The sequence below is a fragment of the Panulirus ornatus genome, chromosome 61 (assembly GCF_036320965.1).
Source record: "Panulirus ornatus isolate Po-2019 chromosome 61, ASM3632096v1, whole genome shotgun sequence".
Lineage (NCBI taxonomy): Eukaryota > Metazoa > Arthropoda > Malacostraca > Decapoda > Palinuridae > Panulirus > Panulirus ornatus.
Genome location: NC_092284.1, coordinates 2727592 through 2751205, shown reverse-complemented (window position 1 = coordinate 2751205; position 23614 = coordinate 2727592). Strand labels below are relative to the sequence as shown.

Below are 23614 nucleotides of genomic sequence, written 5' to 3'. Positions count from 1 at the left end.
CATAGGTCAAAGGCCGGGTAGCCGGGCGTTTGAAATAACGTCGTTCGGGTTCGTTTTACGGAAGGATGTGTCCGTGGCGACGCGATACAGTCTGCGCGTTTGAGTATACGAGTGAAAGTTGCTGGAGAGAAATGGCCGCCGCTGTGTTTATCTCCCTACGAATCACGTGACTCGAGTCCACCAATGGGGGGCGCCCACGGCCCACGGCAGGCTCTGACGTCACAGCCCGTCCCCCGTATGCTCCAAAATGACAAAATACAGTACTGTAGGGGATTATACACTACTGTATTATCTATTTTAGTGCAAGAAAAGGATGATATAACATCATGAATGTATTTCGTGGATAATTAAGATATCTATATATGTAGAATTATGAATTAAATCGCGTAGAAATTAACGTTATTATTTTTAAAGATCTTGGATTGCTAACCTGATTATTAATTACAGGAATAATTGGTGTAACCATCGTTAAGGGTAGTTACAAGGGCTTAAGGGTCGGTTATCCTGGCTTAATTATTATGTCATAAGTGTACAGTGAAACCTGTTCCAATTGGCAGTATAACCATCGTAAATAATGATAATGATAATTATGATTATAATAATTGTGATTATAATTATTTATGCCCTATTGTTTGCCCCACCTAAACGAGGCAGCGTCAGGAATACGGGTACAATGGCCTCATTTCCACTTGTCCATTCTTCTAGTTGGTGTGTACAATGTACAGAAACCAGCCCACACCATCCACGTCCAGGCGCCCACAGACGTGCCCTTTGTTTATCTCTTCTTCTTCATATGCCTTGCTTTTAGGCCATTGACAGCACGTCGTCCCCCATATACGATATCTGGTCATTTCATTCTATCCCGCGCACGCCTCACATCCTCCAGAATGTTCAGGCCCCGTTACCTCAGAGCCTCTTTCACTCCATCCTTCCATCTCCTTCTTGGACTCCCATTTCCCCTTTACTGTCTCCACATATGTAGATAATCATAGTCCACCCTTTAACTCATACTCCACATATTACCACATACCCCACATACTACCACATGTGACTTTTACATTTTTATTTCTTTCACGAGAAAACTCGCCTCATGCCACATATTATTGGTCCTCAGGTACTTCATTTTTTTTGCTTATTACAAACATTTCCCTCAGTCACGAACTCGTCCGTAAACAAATTAAACAGCCATGGTGACATCACGCATTCTTGACCCAAACACTCCTTCGGCTTTAACCATCCACCCTCGTCTCTTCCTACTCGCACACACACACACTTACAACTACTACAGATACTACTACTACTACTACTACTACTACTACTACTGCTACTACTATTACTGCTTTTACAAGTAATGATAATACTATTAGAAATAATAGTAATATTTCCAATGTCCCATATATGCAGAGAGTGGATTTGGCCTTAGTACTATGTTGCACACCTGACGAAGATGTTTCATACTTTTCAGTTGATGGTTCAAACCTGATAGGGATGATGGATGTAATGACTTGTAATTGATTAGACTAAAGTTTATATAACCAAACCAACCAACATACAAATTTATTAGAGTCTGAAGCGTTCATTTTAGGTCGACAGTAATATGTATGTTTCAAGGATACAGCTGTTCACTAATATATGATGAGTTAAGTACCTGTCATGCTTAAGGGTCATATATATATATATATATATATATATATATATATATATATATATATATATATATATATATATATATATATATATATATATATGTACCGTCGTGCTCAAGGGTCGTACATACAGTCGTACTCAGTACGTAAACAATACAACAGCGACATTTGTAACTTACAAAATGATTCTCAAACCATCATATAATGAAGAATATTACAACACAATCAGTCATGTGAAGTATTAGTTTTAAGATATTTGTCTACGTATACATAGAGTATATTAGAATATTCATTCAAGTATACATAGACATTTGTGTAAGTATACATGAGGGAATATTCCAGTAATATAGATAACACTGGGAGAGACATGTTACAGAGCCAGGATATCAGCTGATAACCTAAGGTTTGTTTACATTGATCTGCCGGATTATTCCATGACGTCATCTCCACGTCATCCCGATCGTCCGTTGACACATGTCGCATTAAAACTCATAATATAAATTACGGACATTTTGATAATTTCCCTCGTAATTTTTTAAGGTTTTTCGGATTTGGTTTCATTAATTCTATTAGAGCGTATGTTACCGCAGAAGGAAACACTGTGTGTAATATAATAAATTTCAAGACGAAGCCGGAGACATGTCGCGTGTGCGAACTGCATCATGGCCGACACAGTGTCCTAAATTTATATTTCATAACAAACTACTTTTACGTATATTCTGAATGTTCGTACAATGAACAGTCACGGTATACATTGGTGTTGTGCGCAGGCGCGCATCCTCTCCAAAACTGAGTTAGAGAATACTACTGATAATGTGGTTATTGTGTTATTAAATGAACTTAGAATTATTACATGAATAAACACATATTTAAGGTCATTAACCCGACAGATGGACATATATATATATATATATATATATATATATATATATATATATATATATATATATATATATATATGTGTGTGTGTGTGTGTTGTCGTAAATTAATTGATGTCTTCAGTCCAGAGGATAGGGGATAGTATGGGGGGGTGGGGGGAGGTGGATAGCTTAGATAGGATAGATCGATATACAACCAGGATAGAAGATGGATAGACTGGGTGGGGGGTATATGGACTGGTGACTCGTGGATATATAGTCAAGTGGATATAGGATAGAAATAGGGATTGGTCGATGATTTAGATAAATAGTAACATAAGGATAGCTGGGATGATACAGATAGTAAGAGTAGATTGGAGGATAAGCAGAGTTGGATAGAGGATAGCTTGGGTTGGTTAGGTTAGACAGGATAGACAGGGTGTAATGGTTGGATAGAGGATAGCTTGGGTTGGTTAGGTTAGGTTAGGATAGATTGGATAGACAGTGTGTAGTGCAAAGGATAGTATTGTTACGATAGGATAGAAGAGCAGGGGATGACTGAATAGGGTAGATGGGGATAGGTAAGCTCAGATCAAAGTAGGTAGTTTATATAGGATGAAGTGGATAGTAGCACAGACTAGGGGATGGTAATTTTCAGCACACGTCATCCCATTTTCGTCCACGACGTCTATCCTTGACATTCACAGCCAGGGGTTCGAACCAGTCCACTAGCCATAACAATGTCGTCAGCTCACGGTTGAACTGCCCTATCTTCTGTGTTTTCAAAATTTGGAACTTTTTAAATAATGTTAAAAAAAAAAAGTTATAAGTTTCCAGACATATAGGAAGGCAGAATATAGAATACTATATAAGTAGCTTTACGATTTTATATAATATTTGTCTAGATGGAACTCTAGGTAACTATTGGAATCTAGAGTTATACAAATTTACAAAATTAACACCATTTCTTATCCAGTTCTATATATATATATATATATATATATATATATATATATATATATATATATATATATATATATATATATGTTTGTGTGTGTGTGTGTAACTCCCCTTCCCCCACCCAACCCTAGTTACTTACATGCCCTTCTTGTCGGCAGCGAGTGGGTGGGAGGTAGTTCCGGCGGAGGAGGAGCTGTTTCAGTCGTCACCACAGTGTGGGGTGTGAACAGTTCAACAACGCAGAGCACCCCAACGCCCACCACCCCAAATTCCAACGGTAATATTGGTGGCAGTTCAAACATGCCGGCTCAACCTTTCAATCCTCATAGCAAACCATTCTCCAACATGGTCAACTACCCAGCCAAGCCCAATGGGTAAGTCACCCCTCAAACCTATACCTCACTCATCCACGTTTTCTCTCTTAGAAATTTTTGTTTTTTTTTCGTTTTTTTTCTCGTTTTCTAATTTAAATCCTTGTTTTCTCTTATTTATTTTAAATCGTTTTCTTTTTAGTCTCGTTTTCTAATTTAATTCCTTGTTTTCTTTTAATTTTTAATGTTTTTCGTTTTATTTTTCTCGTCTTCTAATTTAAATCCTCGTTTTCTTTTATTCTTTAAATCTTTTTCGTTTTTTTAAGTCTCGTTTTCTAATTTAAATCCTCGTTTTCTTTTATTTTGATCTTCTAAAGTGGGGCATTTAATATTCTCTTTCCATTGAACTTGTAGGAATTTCAGAGCTTTGAGGATATTTTTTTACGTTTTTTATGGGAAAGTAATTTTTTTCTTCGTAGTGGTGGTGGATTTTTCTTCTTCCCATTTTTCTTTTCTCTGAGTATAGCGGGGATCCTATCCCTCGTTTTCTGTGGATTCTCCTGTAGGATTGACTTCCGCTCTTATGGCATGGCTAGTTTTATATTCCTTCTGTTGATACAAATTCTTGTGAGAGAGTTTTTAGATCATTTTCTTTTGTATTGCCTTTCCTCTTTCCATTTTCTTCGAGTTATTGCGCTAGACGCTTTCTTCTGTCAAGCAACCACTATATTTCCCATTTTCCCTGGAGGTTACTAACCTCTACGGTTTTCGTTTTCTTTGCTAGGGTAACTATTTTTTCTTTTTTTGACCTGGTATTTGATTGGTTGTCTGTTTTCGCTATGTGTTGGTATTGTTGTGTGAGAGGATGTGAACGTATAACGAATTCCCCTAATTTACAGTGAACGAGTTATATGAACGAATTGGAATGTGGATGAATGTAACGAAGGATGTGTTACTGTACGTTTTCTGTGAGTGAATCAGGGCATGAATACGTTTTCTGTGAGTGAATCAGGGCATGAATACGTTTTCTGTGAGTGAATCAGGGCATGAATACGTTTTCTGAGTGAATCAGGGCATGAATACGTTTTCTGTGAGTGAATCAGGGCATGAATACGTTTTCTGTGAGTGAATCAGGGCATTAGTACGTTTTCTGTGAGTGAATCAGGCCATGAATACGTTTTCTGTGAGTGAATCATGTCATTAATACGTCTGTGTTATTACGTTTTCTGTGAGCGAAGAGGTGGACAGCCTCGTCCCGTTTTCGGAAGAAGACAGGACGAATTACTTGATTATATAGATTTATATAATTGATATAGATTAGTATAATACCATTTATTGCAATGAGATGTGGACATATAAATGTGGTTTCTAATTTTGACCTGAATTGCCAAAATGTATATTAATTGTAGAATGTGTGTTTACGAGCGTGTGAATTTAATTTATCCTAAGGCAAATTGGATGTGTATAGTGGTACAAATTGGTTAACAAACCATTTAAAGATATATAAGATAAGAATTGATTATCATATAATAGACAAATATAGAAATTCATGTCTTAAGAAATTGTTAGTAAGAAATATAGTAATTTATATTTAAGGAAATTATTAATGGTGCTGGCATTTCTGATTTCTACGTAATAAAGTGTATATATATATATATATATATATATATATATATATATATATATATATATATATATATATATATATATATATATATCCTGGTACATGAGTGAGTTTATATGTGTTTGGATAATTGTTAAGACACCATTTATCACTTGGCCTTCCCCTCCTATTACAGCGCTTCCGTTTTCTATGATTCATTCGTCGCATTTTCTATTTGTGTTGTTTTGATGTTATATTTAGGTTTTGTGGTTGTTGCCCCACCACTGATAATGGGTTGTGTTCGATGGTTTTGCTAGATATTCGAGGTTTCTATTCCTGTTTGGTGAATATTCCGGTTTTCTATCTGCTGAATATTCCGGTTTTCTATCTATTTGGTGAATATCCCGGTTTTCTATCCCTGTTTGGTGACTCCTCCCGTTTTCTATCCCTAATGGTAAATATCCCCCATTTTTCCCCATTTTCTAATCATATTTGGTAAACACCCCAATTTTTCTACTCCAGTTTTGTTTTCATATATTATTTGATTTGTTGTATTGCTTGTTTTTCTTAAAAAGTTTGTGCGTAATTTTACCCCGTTGGTCACTGACAGAAGTAATATATCGTGCGCTCAGTAAAGCTTACAATATATATATATATATATATATATATATATATATATATATATATATATATATATATATATATATATATATATGCATGCAAGACACTTGTTTATATATTATTCCAGATTCCATTTTCGTTTGACTTTACGAAGAAATCGAATCCATATTTATATTTTTTCATTCGCAACCATTTTCTTATGTTTTTATGCAAGTATCCCATTTTCTATATACGCCAAGTGGTTGCCTAATATCCAAGACCGAAACAAATACGTTTGACTCTTTTTTTTATCATATTCATTTGTTTGCACATGTATTTGATTTCATTTTTTTTTTTTTTTTGAAGACTTGCTCTTCATTTCTTGATGCGTGTTCCAATTTTATTTCAAATTGCCTCTAATTTTTTGTTTATTGTTTTCTATTTTCGTGCAAGATGGTGGGCGGCGGACACAGACCCAAGCCTGTGTAATGGCGATCAAAAATCGCTAGAGGACTTCAGAGGAAATGGGTAGGGCTCGTTTGTGTTCTCCAATTAACTGCCAGTTTTGAGTTACATGACCAATTAACTGTCAATTTTGAGTTGTATGACCAATTAATTGCCTAGTTTGAGTTATATGACCAATTAAAAGCCAAGTTTGAGTTACATGACCAATTAAATGCCAGTTTTGAGTTACATGACCAATTAACGGCCAATTTTGAGTTTCATGACCAATTAACTGCTAATTTGTAGTTACATGACCAATTAACTGCCAATTTTGAGTTACATGACCAATTAACTGCCAGTTTTGAGTTACATGACCAATTAACTGCCAATTTTGAGTTGTATGGCCAATTAACTGCCAATTTTGAGTTACATGACCAATTAATTGCCAATTTTGAGTTACATGACCAATTAACTGCCAATTTTGAGTTACATGGCCAATTAACTGCCAATTTTGAGTTACATGACCAATTAACTGCCAATTTTGAGTTACATGACCAATTAACTGCCAATTTTGAGTTACATGACCAATTAAGTGCCAATTTTGAGTTACATGACCACTTAACTGCTTGTTTTGAGGTATATGAACATAAATAGGTAAAAAAAAATAATTTTCTTTGTACACCTGGCTTAGGAAGACAGATTTGTGTGTGTGTGTGTGTGTGTGTGTGTGTGTGTGTGTGTGTTTTGTTTTTATTTGTCAAAACCAAAATATGACAACAAACAAAAAACCATTCCGGTGTTTTCGTGTGGTTGTGGGTGTGTTGGTGAAGGTTTTTGGATCCATTTCGTCCAGTTTGCATGTCGCCAGAAATTTCCTGTCTGGTTTTATGGGTTTTTACATTGATTTTTATGTAGGATTTTTATTTAGGAATTTAAGATTTTTAATTTTTTTTTTGGGGGGGGTTGTGTGGGGGCCAGGAGGTGAGGTGAGGAAATAATGTAGATAAATATTGATGGTTGATTGATTTTTGTTGATTAAATTCGTTTTCCGAGTGAGCGAGTTAAAGGTTAGGTTTTCCTTAAACCATGTGACCAAAAATTTGAACATTGCTTTTCTGTCATGTTAATTTGTTTTGTTTGTTTGTTTGTTTGTCCGTCATTGATGCTTTTGTTTGTTTGTGTTTACAGTGCTGGGTGGTGAGTCCACCACTTAAAATGGTAGAAAAAAAAAATTCTTCTTTTTTGACTAAAATTTTGACACATTTTTCTTCTGAGTCAGGTTAGGTTAGGTATGGTCCTAGCCTAGCCTAGCCTAGCCAAGCTAAGCCTAGCCTAGCCTAGCTAAGCCTAGTCTAGCTTAGCCTAGCTTAGCTCAACCTAGCGTAGAGGCACGAAGAGAAGGCAACAATTGTTTAGGGCAATTGATGTGTAATCACCTGTTTTCTCGTTTTCTAAATATCACAAACCAAAAAGAGACACATCTCTTTGCTTGTTTTCTTTTCTTCATCTTTCTCTTGGTGTGACCTTTGGTCAAGTTGGGGGGAGGGGGGGGGTTTCAGCCTGGCCCTATATTTACCGATATACAGACACACACACACACACACATACACACAGACACACACACACACATACACACAGACACACACACACATACACACCTGCTCAGGGTGATGACTCTCTCTCTCTCTCTCTCTCTCTCTCTCTCTCTCTCTCTCTCTCTCTCTCTCTCTCTCTCTCTCTCTCTGTCTATATATCTATCTATTTATCTATCTATCTATCTGTATCTACCTATCACACACTCACACACACTGGTAAATGTGTATGAATATTATTTTTTCAGCAAAGGACGCGCTCGGCGAATGTATATATGTATATATATATATATATATATATATATATATATATATATATATATATATTATGTATATTATATAAATTCCTTATTTAAGTTATTTAATGACATTGTTTTCGTTGAGCACAGAGGGTATGGCAGCAGTCCTGGGCCAGCCATGTCCAACACGACGCCCATGGGCGGCCCAGCCAACCTGGCCAGCAACGTGGGCGGCGCGGGCGACGCCCTCAACACCGCAGCCATGGTCGCCGCAGCCACCGCCACCGCCACCGCAACTGCGGTCGCCCTGCGGCCCGAGAGACCAGAGATGCAAGCACAGTACAACGGGCAGGTGAGTGGGCGGGGCGGGTGGGCGGGGCGATGGGTGGGTGAGTGGGCGGGGCGGGGCGATGGGTGGGTGAGTGGGCGGGGTAGGGTAGAGGGTGGGGTGTTTACTCATAGTTTATATATATATATATATATATATATATATAGATAGATAGATAGATAGATAGATGTGTGTGTGTGTGTAAAGTTCCCTCATCCCATATTTCTTTATCTAATATTCCTCCCCCCTTCTCTTCCCCTCTCTTCCCCTCCCCTCCCCTCCTCCCCGCAATCTATAGCCAAGTATGAAATCGGAGCGATGACCTGCGATGCTCCCCTCCCCTCCCCGTCCCCTCCCCTTCCCCTCCCCTCCCCTCACCCCCAGCCCGGCCGCCATCCGCATCTCCACGCCGCTCCCCTCCCCTCTCCCCTCCCCCCTTCCCCTCAACCACCACACCCCCCCCTCGGGACCCACCGACACTCACATTTTGGCCCACATCTCCCCTCCCTCCCCCCTCCCTCCCTCCGCCCTCCTGTCCCAGGGGAAGGGGGAAGTGGGGGGTGGGGGGGGGGCGACGCGGAAATCTTGGGAAACTAAGTAGTTTGTGGTGAGGGGGAGGGGGAGGGAGAGGGGAGGGGGGTAAAGCACCTCCCTTCCCCCTCCTTCCCCTCCCCCTCTTCACCCTCCCCCTCCCCCCCTACACTTAGAAAACGGGATAGGAAGAGTTTGGGGAGAAATTCACCCACTTGGCCCGGGGGGGAAGGGGAGGGGAGGGGGGAAGGCGGAACAAGGGGAGAATGTGATCCACTTTCCCCCCTCCCCTCCCGACGACAACGGAGGGGGGGTGGGGAGGGGGGTTGAGGTGGGGGGGGGAAGACTCCAGTCGCGCCGACGGACGCGGGGGAGGGGAGGTGGGGAGGGGATGGGAGGGGAGGGGAGGAGGTGGGGAGGGGAGGAGATGGGGGAGGTGGGGAGAGGAGGACACAGGAAAAATATTAGCAGAAGACACACGCGCCATCTTGGATCGTGTGTCGACTTCCCCGTTTATTTCAAGTAAATGATTTATCATCTTTTATTCACAGTGTAGAACACGATTATTCACGAGCGTTTATACACGCTTTGCTCCCCCCTCCCCTCCCCTACCCCCCCTCTCTTCTCCCCCCCCCCCGGGGCGGGGGGTGGGGAGATAAACCAGTTATACACTTGATAATCGTAAATGATAAATGTGTTGATAAATGAGTTATGGTTATTCATGTGATCCAGACCCCCCCCACTTGGCCCCTCCCTCCCCTCCCCTCCCCCCTCCCGTCGAAGGGGAGGGGAAAAAATGAAATGACATTTCAGTGGAATTAATCTCACGTCGATAAAGGTGGTCTGGCCAGTGGATTTACATGAGAACATGGACTTAAGAGAACTCTCTCTCTCTCTCTCTCTCTCTCTCTCTCTCTCTCTCTCTCTCTCTCTCTCTCACTCTCTCTCCTCTCCTCCCCTCCTTCCCCCCACCTGGCCCACACCTGATCATATCATTTATCATAATTAGGACAAACCCCCCCACACCCCCCACACCCCCCTCCACACCCCCCACACACCCCTCCACACCCCCCACACACCCCCACACACCCCACACACCCCCCACACCCCCCTCCACACCCCTCCACACACCCCCACACACCCCTCCACACCCCCCACACACCCCCACACACCCCCACACACCCCTCCACACCCCCCACACACCCCCACACACCCCCACACCCCCCTCCACACCCCACACACCCCTCCACACCCCTCCACACACCCCTCTACACCCCCACACACCCCCCCACACACCCCCCACACACCCCTCCACACCCCTCCACACCCCACACACCCCCCTCCACACCCCCCACACACCCCCCACACACCCCCACACACCCCCAGAGAAATCGGGGGGGGAGGGGGAGGTGTCAAGCCACCTCACCACACTGGTGGTGGGGGGGTTGAGAGAGAGGGGGGGAGGGATGGAGGGGGTGATGGTATAGCACTGTATTGTGTCCTCCCTCCCTCCCCCTCCCCCCCCACACACAGCACTCGTTCGAACTCTGACCCTGGCGTCGACTTAACAACCCCATCGTAACGACCAACTGTCCGTTCGTGTTTTGAATTGACTTCGTTCGTGATTTAATGTGGGGGGGGGTGTGTGTTTGTTGTTTGTTTGTTTTCCCTCTTGTGTGCGTGTTTACGTACGTACACATACACGTACATGATGGTGTATTGTTTACATGTTTATGTAAGGGGGGGGGGGTTGGGGGTGGTTAAGGCTAATATGGAGTTGAAATGTATGCCAGTTAAGGGGGAGGGGGGGGTGAGGTGGGGGGGAGGGGGGTGAGGTGGGGGGAGGGGGGGTGAGGTGGGGGGAGGGGGTGTTCGAGATGCGTGATCTAAGATAAATTTAATTATGATAAAGAATGAAGCGCTCAATAAAGATACGGCGCCATTGATTAAATAATTTATTGTTTAACTGGACCCTCGCGCTGGTTAACGACGTAGCCAAACGATCGTTAGAATGAGATGAGATGATTAATAGATTTAGTTTATTATACTTAGTCGCCGTCTCCCGCGTCAGCGAGGTAGCGCAAGGAAACAGACGAGAGAATGGCCCAACCCGCCCACATACACATGTATATACATACACGTCCACACACACACATATACATACCTACACATGTCAACGTATACATACATATACATATACTGACATGTACATATTTATACTTGCTGCCTTCATCCATTCTCGTCGCCACCACGCCACATATTTAAACTTATTTATAAATATTATCATAAAGTAAACGTAATTATTATTTATTTAGTACATGTATTTATTGTACTGTTCCTTGACTTCACGTAGAATATAAATGATTATAAAGGGACGTAATGAAGATAGATCCTCGAGGAAGAGGACGATAGATAAACTACAACTGATTAACTTGTTAATTACTGTTAAGGTTGTAGACGAGCGGATCTTGTTAGTAAAATTTAACAATTAACATGTGCTAACAGGGTCTTGTGGTGGGGGGGGAGAGATGGGGGGTACATATGATTATTGATTAGGGGGGGTCGATTATCTCCTGGGGGGGGTGAGGGTGATCAGATGGTTGGGTTGTTAACGGCTTGATTAGAGTTACAGTGTACCATAGGAATAGGGTCAGACAAGACAGATGTGTGGTGCTGGCTCTCTCTCTCTCTCTCTCTCTCTCTCTCTCTCTCTCTCTCTCTCTCTCTCTCTCTCTCTCTCTCTCTCTCACACACACACACACACACACACCACACTCATTCATCTCTCTCACACTCATTCATTCTCTCTCTCTCTCTCTCTCTCTCTCTCTCTCTCTCTCTCTCTCTCTCTCTCTCTCTCTCTCTCTCGTAACCCCCAGAGAAAACGTAGTGTTAGTACGTAGCGTAGTACCATACTGGGGTATATATGAAGAAAAAATCGCGGAGGAGGAGGGGGGGGGAATTTTGGTCAAAAGGGGGGGAGGGAGGAGGTGAAGGGGGGGTGGGGGGTTATGGTGGACATAGGTGGATGGTCCACAACCTGGTAAACAAACATGTGGAGCATCGGAGGGGGGGGGGGGGTGTTTATTATTATTATTATCGTGCGTCTGGCAGCGTGCGTGGCATTGTGGGGAGGGAGAAGGGGAGGGGGGGGAGAGTCCTGTCATCGAGGCGCCCTCTCTGTCCGTTGCCGTAATTAGACCTTCGTTAATCCCCCCCTCCTCCCCCATCCCTCCCCCCCTCCCCCCTCCCCCTCACCCCTCCCCCCACAATTAACGTACGTGGGTCTACCGTACGTAGTGGGTGGGTGGTGGGGGGGGAGGGTGTGGAGCTTAGACGATAGTGGGTGGTGGGTTCGTAACCCACTGGTGTTAGTGGGCCAACCCACCACTATCTCTGGGGGGGGGTTAATAAGTTCGCCCACCCCCCCAGAGAGTGTGTGTGTGTGTGTGTGTGTGCTTGTGTGTCTGTGTCTAAAATCAATAACTGACGGACCCACACTGAAACTGGGAGGAGCTTCATGTATTCCCCCCCCCCCTGTACGCTTCAGGATTACAGCGAGGGAGGCTGTATTCTGTAATGACGGGGGGGGGGTGGTGACTGTACACAGTGAGGGAGGCTGTATTCTGTAATGACGGGGGGGGGGGGTGGTGACTGTACACAGTGAGGGGAGGCTGTATTCTGTAATGACGGGGGGGGGGGGTGGTGACTGTACACAGTGAGGAGGCTGTATTCTGTAATGACGGGGGGGGGTGTGACTGTACACAGTGAGGGAGCTGTATTCTGTAATGACGGGGGGGGGGGTGGTGACCTGTACACATGAGGGAGGCTGTATTCTGTAATGACGGGGGGGGGGTGGTGACTGTACACAGTGAGGGAGGCTGTATTCTGTAATGACGGGGGGGGGGGGTGGACTGTACACAGTGAGGGAGGCTGTATTCTGTAATGACGGGGGGGTGGTGGTGACTGTACACAGTGAGGGAGGCTGTATTCTGTAATGACGGGGGGGGGGGTGGTGACTGTACACAGTGAGGGAGGCTGTATTCTGTAATGACGGGGGGGGGGTGGTGACTGTACACAGTGAGGGAGGCTGTATTCTGTAATGACGGGGGGGGGGGGGTGGTGACACAGTGAGGGAGGCTGTATTCTGTAATGACGGGGGGGGGTGGTGACTGTACACAGTGAGGAGGCTGTATTCTGTAATGACGGGGGGGGTGGTGACTGTACACAGTGAGGGAGGCTGTATTCTGTAATGACGGGGGGGGGTGGTGACTGTACACAGTGAGGGAGGCTGTATTCTGTAATGACGGGGGGGGGTGGTGACTGTACACAGTGAGGGAGGCTGTATTCTGTAATGACGGGGGGGGGTGGTGACTGTACACAGTGAGGGAGGCTGTATTCTGTAATGACGGGGGGGGTGGTGACTGTACACAGTGAGGAGGCTGTATTCTGTAATGACGGGGGGGGGTGGTGACTGTACACAGTGAGGGAGGCTGTATTCTGTAATGACGGGGGGGGGGTGGTGACTGTACACAGTGAGGGAGGCTGTATTCTGTAATGACGGGGGGGGGGTGGTGACTGTACACAGTGAGGGAGGCTGTATTCTGTAATGACGGGGGGGGGTGGTGACTGTACACAGTGAGGGAGGCTGTATTCTGTAATGACGGGGGGGGGTGGTGACTGTACACAGTGAGGGAGGCTGTATTCTGTAATGACGGGGGGGGTGGTGACTGTACACAGTGAGGGAGGCTGTATTCTGTAATGACGGGGGGGGTGGTGACTGTACACAGTGAGGGAGGCTGTATTGTGTAATGACGGGGGGGGGTGGTGACTGTACACAGTGAGGGAGGCTGTATTCTGTAATGACGGGGGGGGGTGGTGACTGTACACAGTGAGGGAGGCTGTATTCTGTAATGACGGGGGGGGGTGGTGACTGTACACAGTGAGGGAGGCTGTATTCTGTAATGACGGGGGGGGGTGGTGACTGTACACAGTGAGGGAGGCTGTATTCTGTAATGACGGGGGGGGGGTGGTGACTGTACACAGTGAGGGAGGCTGTATTCTGTAATGACGGGGGGGGGTGGTGACTGTACACAGTGAGGGAGGCTGTATTCTGTAATGACGGGGGGGGGTGGTGACTGTACACAGCGAGGGAGGCTGTATTGTGTAATGAGGGATGGTGACTGTACAGGGAGAACATCTTAGAATCATCTCTCTAACATATTGTTATAACTCGCCCATGTTCAGAATTTTACTTAAATCAATTTCTACTTTTCTAATCATAACAAAATTTCATTTATTGAGTTATGGAGGGAATTTATATCAAGGATTTTATCACTTTCCTAGACTTTAAAGTTACCCTTTTGACGTCTGTGTTTAATTTCCCATTTTCTGTAATTTTAAACGAGTTAAAGAAAACGTAGTGTCAAGTTTACTATCATTATTATTATTATTGTTATTATTATTATTATTATTATTATTATTATTATTATTATTATTATTATCACAAGGCACATCTACGTTGAGTGTATAATGTAATTGTATTATAAAACATCATCAGATACAAGCGTTTAAAAGAAATAAATCCAGAAGATTCGATCAAAAAAAAGCACTTGTTAAATCAAGACGAAAACACCTTAAAATGTCGGTCATTTCTGGGAAGTGAGTTGTGCCGACCACTTCATGGAACCCGGCTGGTCGAGAGGGGAGTTAGGAAGAGGGGAGGAAAAACGGGTCGTGGGAGCGGGGAGGGGAAATTCCCAAGATGGTTCCCAACTCTCTCTCTCTCTCTCTCTCTCTCTCTCTCTCTCTCTCACACACATTTTGATGTGGTATATACTTATTTTTTTTGTATACAAAGTACAGTCATTATACAATGATGATGAGAATATGTCATTAACAATTAAGAGAGATAGATAGTTAAATTCATTACGTGTCTATCACCATACTGTCAATTACATTTAGGTTATATTTCGTATGTAAGTTACATTTAAGTTACATTAAGTTATATTTAAGTTATATTATCATCTTGGAATATATATATATATATATATATATATATATATATATATATATATATATATATATATATATATATATACGTCATGGTATATAGTCTACATTTAGAATAAATCCTGTATGAATGTATTATCATATATAGAAATACTGATTATTTTTATAAGAGAATGAATTGCAGGAATGTATATAAACGATTTTTATGACATTTTTTAAACGCCCTTTTTTCTAAAAACGAAATTGCATTTATATTTTTCTTTATTGTTTATATCTTCCTGTGTCACTATAGAAGGGAGGGGAGGGAAGAGGTGTTTAACTAACTAGCATTCTCGCTCTAACTCCCCACCTAATCCGGGGAGGTTAGAGGCATGAATATCACAGGGGAGGGTGGAGTGGGGAGGCAAAAAGTCCCTATATCTTTATCTCCCCACCCGTGCGGTATAGCCCCTCCTACTGGGGAGATTAAAGGTGGAATTCCACCCCCACCCTCCCCTTTTCTCCCCAGGAGGACAGACCATTCCCAATTTTAATCTCCCCCCTTTCCTCCCCGTCTCCTCCTCTCCCCAAAATGTTACATGTTCCTTGAAGACACGCGCTCTGGTTTTGGGGAGAACTCTCGACAATTGGCCTTACTGCCCGGGGTGTTAAAGGGGAGAATAGCTTGCCTGGCTCCTCCCCTCCCCTCCCCACACCACGCCGGCTGCCTCCTCTTCTCCCCCTCCCCGTTCCTCCCCTCCCCCCACCTGGGGTGAAATAAGAGAGGCCTTTTATTGAACCAATTTCTTCTCTTAAGATACTCCGTGCAGGCGCGCGCGCGCTCATCACAGACCCACTCAGATTTAACCAGAATGGGAGATAAAGGGGGAGGGGGAGGGGGGAGATAATTCTTCTTTCTCCCCATCTCTTACATAACTCTCTCTCTCTCTCTCTCTCTCTCTCTCTCTCTCTCTCTCTCTCTCTCTCTCTCTCTCTCTCTCTCTCTCTCTCTCTCTCTCTCTCTCTATCTATCTATCTATCTATGTCTATTTATCTATCTGTCTATCCATCTATCTATCTATCTCGAGTTTCATGACCGATTACTTAGAGGTGAAATTACATTAATTGGTGGATGAAGTGGCGGGAAAACGACCGTATTGGCAATTGATTACATTTGGGGTGTTAGTGTGTGTGTGTGTGTGGGGGGGGGGTGTGGGGGGGGGGGGTGTGTGTTGTATGTGTGTGTGTGTGTGTGTGTGTGTACAATGAGATTAGGGGAAAGATAGCTCCCTCCCCACTCCCCCAGGAAAGTCTGGGGAGAGAGAGAGAGAGAGAGAGAGAGAGAGAGAGAGAGAGAGAGAGAGAGTGGTTTGCTCCCCCCCGCCCCCCCTCATGAGCCAGACTGGGGTATATATATGGCCAAGTGAGTCAATAAAATGTCTGGGGGAGGAGGAGGTGGAGACCCCCCCAGACATTCCGGGGGAGGAGACGACCCCCCCAGACATTCCGGGGGAGGAGACGACCCCTCCCCCCCCCCATGTAGTGAAGTGGGGTGGGCTGCGACCGGAGACTCGGTTCGATTCTGTTCTTTTGAGAAATGACATTATAATGTGATGCAATAATGTAATTCCACACACGGAAGATGGCTTGATTACTTTGGCCACCTCACAATTACATTAAGTAATTACCTTACGGTGTCTGCCAGGAACTGAAGATGTGTATTGTGGTGTTGACGAATGATATATGTTTACATGTACACACGTATATACACACACATACGCATACACACACACACACACACACACACACATACATACACACACACACACACACACACACACACACACACACATACACACACACACACATAGTGATTGTGATGGTGAGAGAATATGTGTGATGGTGAATATAATGGTGACTGGACATTGAATTACAGTGAACATGATGTGGTGTCTGGATAGTGAACATGATGGTGACGTAGTGATGGTCAAAGTGATGGTGAACTTGGTGACGGGACGATATAGTGAATACGAGAAGTGAGAGTGAACACAGCGGTGGCTGATAATGAACAAGATGGTGAGTGATAGTGAAATTATATGAGTACAACGAATATGATAGTGAGTGATGGTATGTATGTAATATATTTAACTTAATCATGAATGACCTATTCTTATGGAGGGGGTCAGAGGTCACCGAAATAAATAGCCATATTCTACATAGATGTTTATGTTTATTTAGTTATTTATATTGTCATTATATAGGCCAGTAGGTCGCCAATATGCTCAATATGGCTTCCCTCCCACTATGTCCCTCACACACTCATGGTCAAATATCTGCCAAAACCATTTTAAAAACGCCTTTCAAGAGGCGAGGCGTTTAAATATAAAAGTCCTAAATGTTCAGTTTATTTCGCGGGATTAAAGATGAGGAGGTGAAGACATAAAGAAATGGTGGGGGAAATATAAAGATGTGTGGCCATGTTGGTTTGGGGGTTATAGAGGCTAATTAGCATAGAATTATCTCTAATTGTCGCACTATATAGATAATATCTTTATTTTGCTATGTGGAGTAATAAAGGGACAATCTCCCCTCAATGTTGTACTATAATGGAATAAATGTATAAGTTATTTATTGCGTATGTGGCGTAAATGTAGTTATGAGTCGAACTGGCTTATTAAATGGCGACTGGTTATGATTTTCTTGTAACTATTTACTGATGACGAGCCCCGTAGTTCTTGGTTATTATTGCCATCTATGAAGAGTTGTAGATAATAGCATGAAAATTAATGGGGTTAGAGGAAGTAGAGAACAGACGGACATGCAAAGTACATAACAACATGTAGTAAGGTGTTACCGGATTCCTCCTACAGATGTACACAGCGATCATGTATTATCAAATTATCATCCGCCATATTTTTTAAAGATAGAATCCAGACGAATTAGTAACGAATACTTTATAAATAGAGAGAAAAAATGGGTTTTTCTTGGGATTTTCCAGAAATAATGTTGGAACGAGGAACCAGTCGGTAGTTTGAGCCAAAAACCCATTTAAAAAAAGTCTAAACGACGGGAAATAATTATAAATAAAGAGTAAAATTATTCAAGATTCATTATTACAATTATAGAAGAAATCAGTAGTAAAAAAAACGATTTTTATGGAGAAATTTTTTTTTTTTAAAAAGTTTTCGTTTTTGCGGATAAGAAATGCGATGCCCACGAGCGCATGGATCCTGCCAAGATGACGTCATCCACCTCAACGCTGCCCTTAATTACCTGTTTATTGGTTAGTTAACGACTACATGAGTGACCTTGATTGTTCTAAATGATGGTAGAGATGTCCTTCTAACTTGCCATAGGTTTATGTGGTCTTAGATAAGGTGATGGAGGCCATTTTTGAAGTTTTAATGGTGGTCAGAAGGAATGATTATCGAGTTAATACAGTTATTACGGGATAATTACCAGAGGATTTAGGTTGTATTATTGTAATTATACAATAATTATGGAGGAATGTATGAAGGTTATTGTATTATTGTAATTATGGAGGAATGTATGAAGTTTAATGTATTAGGAGGAGATTTCGATGACATCAAATGTCTTTTTACAAATGGCCGACGTATTTGGTCATCTTGTATTTTATCATTTATTCTTTATTGTATGTTATCATTTATCATCTTGTAATGGTAGTTAAGATAATGCGGTTCTCTGGACCAGATTAGTAATAAAAATGAAATGTAGGATTAAGGAAGATTTATGTCCTATTTTGCCGACAGGTTTCCATGCCATTGAATATATCATATGAAGATTACGTTCTATTTTGCCGACAGGTTTACTTGCCAGTGAATATGTATGAAGACTTTTTATTATTTTCTATTTTGCCGACAGTTTTCCATGCCATTATATATATATATAATAAGACCTTGATAATTTTCTATTTTGCTGACTTTTCTTTTCCATTGTCTTCATTTATTGTTGTTTTTTTCCTCTAGGTAAAACACTTCGCTGTACAGTGTAAGATCCCTATGTAGTTTGGAGGTTTATGATTTCCTGTAAAATTGTGGCGTTAAAAGACCTGAAAATTACAATAGTCTTGTAATATAGATGAAATTTCTTTGCAGCAAATTTCTTTAGAGACAGGCACACAATAAAAGACAAAATGGATGCAAGACGCTGTAAATGAACTGTATAGATTATTTAGAAGTTGGAAATACGATGATTTCATAGATCAATGTTAACGTAAATGGTTTGCAACACGAGAGCTTTAATCTGAGCTTGTTTGCTGCGTGATAAATGATAGTCTGTCTGTAATATAGCTTAATTAAGAATGCACAAATTACTGTCAATTTTTATTAGTATGGTCTATATTTAGAGCTGTGTTCAGTACGCCATGTTGGACAGGACAATACTAGAGTAAGAAATGTAAATTGTCATAGAAGCAACTCTTTCAATTTCGAATTTGATTTTTTGGTATGAAACATCAGCGTCGGGACTGCTCGCTCTCGGAGTTATAAAGTCTTTGCACACAAGCTGTGTTACTTATGATATTTCCATTAATCCCCTTGGGAAAAGCAGGTGCTAAATGCTCTTTACATAAAGCATTTAGCGTCATAAACACCCATGACCTTCCATGGGGATTGAAATGCAGGTCTTGATTCTAAGGTTTAAAAGATCAGCCGAATGATAATAAACTTCCTCTCCTGGCTGCCGATTGTAATGCAACCGTGAATCTGTACGAGCTCCTGGTTAAAGGGACTTAGATTTGTTTAGTGATAATATGATGGTGGTGGTGATGATTATAATTTCTAAAACAGATGGGTTTGTTCCCAACAGATGGCCAACATCAACGCGGGCTTCTCTGGCCCAGGACCAGGATTCTCCATGCAGCGCCCATCCACTCCCAACATGAGCATGAACAATCCCATGAATGGGATGAATAACATGATGAACAACATGATCAATAACATGGGAGGTAACATGATGAACAACGTGCCCATGAACAACATGCAGAGCATGGGACCTGGTATGGGCAAGTGTATGAACATGCAGGTAAGGAACCGTTGAAAATCGTGGAGGCTTTTTCAGTCATTTATTTTGCCATTTGAATATAGCGTATTTTTTGTCTTCAGAAACTTTTTTTATATATTCTGGTTAAATATAAATTTTTGTAGCATGATTCCATTGATTATATCAGTGGCAGACCTGTAGTTGGGTGGTTGTCAGGAATCTCTGTGGTCAGTATGTAGTTTAGCGAAATCTTTTGGTGTGTTTATGCAGAGACATGTACCTAAGTTCTGCCATTTTCCCTTTTGTACGCTTTCCTTCTTACCCCTGGAGGTCCTTATCCACAGCAGCAGCAGATGATGTACCAGCGTGGGATGGGTCCTGGCAGTGGGCCGGGAGGGGGGCGCACTGGACCATACCCCAACCCAGCCATGTTCATGGCGCAGAAGCGTGCAGCAGCCCAGGGCCAGTTCACCCAGTCCCCCATGGGCCAAATGGCGCAGATGAATCCGCAGGTGAGACTGTTGTGCCATTCTTTTGCCCTGAGATTGTATCTTGTCGTGGTTCTGGCCATTTCTCTTAACTTGTCACCCCAAGAGCTATATCATTCCCCTCAAACAATATTTTGGTGAGAAATGTCACCCCAGTTGCTTCAGAGTGCCAGAAGACGAAAAAGCCAGATTGCCTGCAGTGCAGCACGGGAAATGTTGTGGATTAGTTAAGCCATAGATATATTTCTTCGATTTTCATCCTTTTTTTATGTTTTTGTGTTACCATTCATTTTATTGTGAAGCTTTTGGAAACAACTTTAGAATAATATTCTGAAAGGAGTCAAAGAAATCAATAGGTAAGTTGATAATGATATAGATAGATGCACAGAAGCTGTGGCCTCGACCCTCTGTCTGTGTACAACTAACGAGAACATTGACACTGTCATCTCCACCTACTTTCTGCCTCCTTTTCATGTACTTCTCCTTTAACCTTTTTACTCCTCCTCCTCCTTCCTATTCCTCTTTCTCATCTTTGTGGTTATTTTCTTCAAACACTTACCCTCCCCCTTCTCCACTGAAGTTCCCTCCCATTCATCTCTGTTTAATGTAATGTCATTCTGCATACATTGGGTCAGAATATAATAACCTTTTACTAAACTTGAGCACTTTCTTCACACAACATTTTATCTTTTGCATTCTCCATGTTTTCCACTCCCAGATGAGAAAACATGCTGGTACTTTCCTTCTTTTCTTTCTTTCAAACTATTGGCCATTTCCCGCATTAGCAAGGTAGTGTTAAGAACAGAGGACTGGGCCTCTGAGGGAATATCCTCACCAGGCCCCCTTCTCTGTTCCTTCTTTTGGAAAATTTGGAGAATTTATCTCGTAAAAAAAAGGCAAAATGGAATTTTTTGGTAATATTGGCTAGATTTTTTCCTGCACTTCTGAAGAACAGGTCTCTGACTGACTGTGGTTGATGAATTATATTTTTTCTGTGTATGATAAAACTTAGGTGTGAAAATCTGTAGTAACCATACCTCGGTTTCTTTTGGCTTGGTTTAATTAAGTTTTTTTTTATTTTTTCATACGCAGTTGCTTGTACCACCATGATGAGGTTGCCTTGATAGATAAACAATAACCTCATTTTTTGCACATCAACTCTCAGATTGTTGTGTATAATGTACTAAAATCGGAACCCACCAACCACAGCCAATTCCCTGGTTTATCTTTATGGCCTCATATCCCCTGGTTCATCCCATTGATAAACCATCAGTCCTCCATATACCACAGTGATCTAATTAATGTTATCCTGTGAATGGCTCTCGCCCTCCTAAATGTTCAGGCCTTGATACCCTAAAACCTCCTTCACTGGATTCTTCCACTTCCCTCTTGATGGGCCTGCGAGTTCCTCCATCCTGTTGTGAGACATAATGAATGTCTCTTAAAAGATTCTCATCAGTAAATATTTGGTTATTTATTGCATCTAAAACCATCCTTGTGACTGTCTTAGCCATACTCAATTAAATCCATGTTCAGTGTGATGTAAATCAATTCCTCAGTGAATTTTTATACTTTTGTGGATTAGGATGAGTTATAACAACGGTCACAGCAAGCCGCAGCTGTTACACGCTCTGAAGGTGTGACTCTGATGTCCTATTATGCTGTCACTCCACTGTATCGCAGTGGAAATGATGATGTGTATGATACTTTGATGAGGAGTGACTGGCCTCCGTGTGCATGAGGTTGCATTGCAGGTGACACGTCACCTTTTGCAAGACTGTATCATTGGGAGTACAGACTTGTCAAAAAATATTCCAAAGGCGTCCATATTTCCATGCTACTAGTAGTAGTGCAGCCTTGGCCTACAGGAGCCTAAGGAAAGATGCCATAGATAATATCAGGACTGTTTTTTCTTAGAGTGAAGTCCTGGGATGATTAGAAATAAAGAAAAATAAACTGGAATGATATTGGTAATTGATCATTTTTATTATTACCGTTATTATTGATTTGCTGTCAGTGGACTAAACCAGGGCAAGTGAAACATCTTGGGTAAACCATGGAAAGGTCTGTAGGGAGCTGTGGTTTCGATCCAGTACACATGACAGCTAGATACAGTATAAATGAATGTGGTCTTTTTTCTTTTTTTGTTCTACCTTGCTGAAGCAGGGGGTAGCAATGCTGTATCCTGTGGGGGTTGGGTAGTGCCAGGAATGGATGAAGGCAAGCAAGTATAAATACATTATGTATGTTGATATGTATATGTCTGTGTATGGGTGTTTGTGTGTATTTGAGTGGATGGGCCATTCTTTGTCTGTTTCACTGTTTTATCTCCCTGTTGCGTATTCTTTTCATTAATTATGGAAATATTATACAAATGTTGGATTACAGAATACCTTAGAATCCCTGTAATAGAAGCAAATTATGTGTAAACTTTCCGAGATATACATCATAAGGATATTTCTGATCAGATCTTAGCCTATTTTATTATACATTTGCCCCTAATTTTTTCCATTTTGTTACTTAAGAAAATAATGTTTTAGAAAACAGTAGATAGGTATTTTATAGCCCAGTTTATCAGAATGGAACTGAAACTGCAGAGTGCTAAAATAGGTTTTTAGTAGAATATAAACCAAATGTGAACTACTTGTTTGATAACTATGTAAAACACACAGCGTGTATTACAGAAGTGTCTAAATAAGCTGTTTCATAACTGTCTGGGAAAACCCGTACTGTCTTTCTTGTTGCCCCTTCATCTTTTCACAGATTCAATTATTCATGGCCTGTATTCATCCATTCATGTAGTCCCACATTTACCATTTCATATTTTCAGTTTAGTGATACACTAACCCTTTAGCCCATTCACCTTTCAGTCCATTTATTCCCATATTTTTTTTTTTTTTATTTTTTTTTTTTTTTTATTTTTTTTTTTTTTTATACCTCGTCGCTGTCTCCCGCGTTTGCGAGGTAGCGCAAGGAAACAGACGAAAGAAATGGCCCAACCCCCCCCCATACACATGTACATA

General features: G+C 42.0%; 1 protein-coding gene across 5 annotated transcripts in view; it reads left to right on the top strand.

Annotated features, from left to right (window-relative positions):
- tna (Zinc finger MIZ domain-containing protein tonalli) overlaps positions 1–23614 on the top strand; it is a 337240-nt gene that overhangs the window by 288227 nt on the left and 25399 nt on the right. For 2 of the 5 annotated variants that reach the window (XM_071696809.1, XM_071696806.1), the window contains 5 exons: positions 3622–3837; positions 6431–6505; positions 8403–8604; positions 19930–20145; positions 20448–20615. In XM_071696809.1, coding sequence (XP_071552910.1) covers positions 3764–3837; positions 6431–6505; positions 8403–8604; positions 19930–20145; positions 20448–20615 — 735 coding nt within the window. In that variant the 5' untranslated portion in view covers positions 3622–3763. Of the gene's footprint in view, positions 1–3621; positions 3838–6430; positions 6506–8402; positions 8605–18301; positions 18386–19929; positions 20146–20447; positions 20616–23614 lie in introns of those variants that run through there. The other 3 variants (XM_071696807.1, XM_071696808.1, XM_071696810.1) reach the window with 3 other exon arrangements.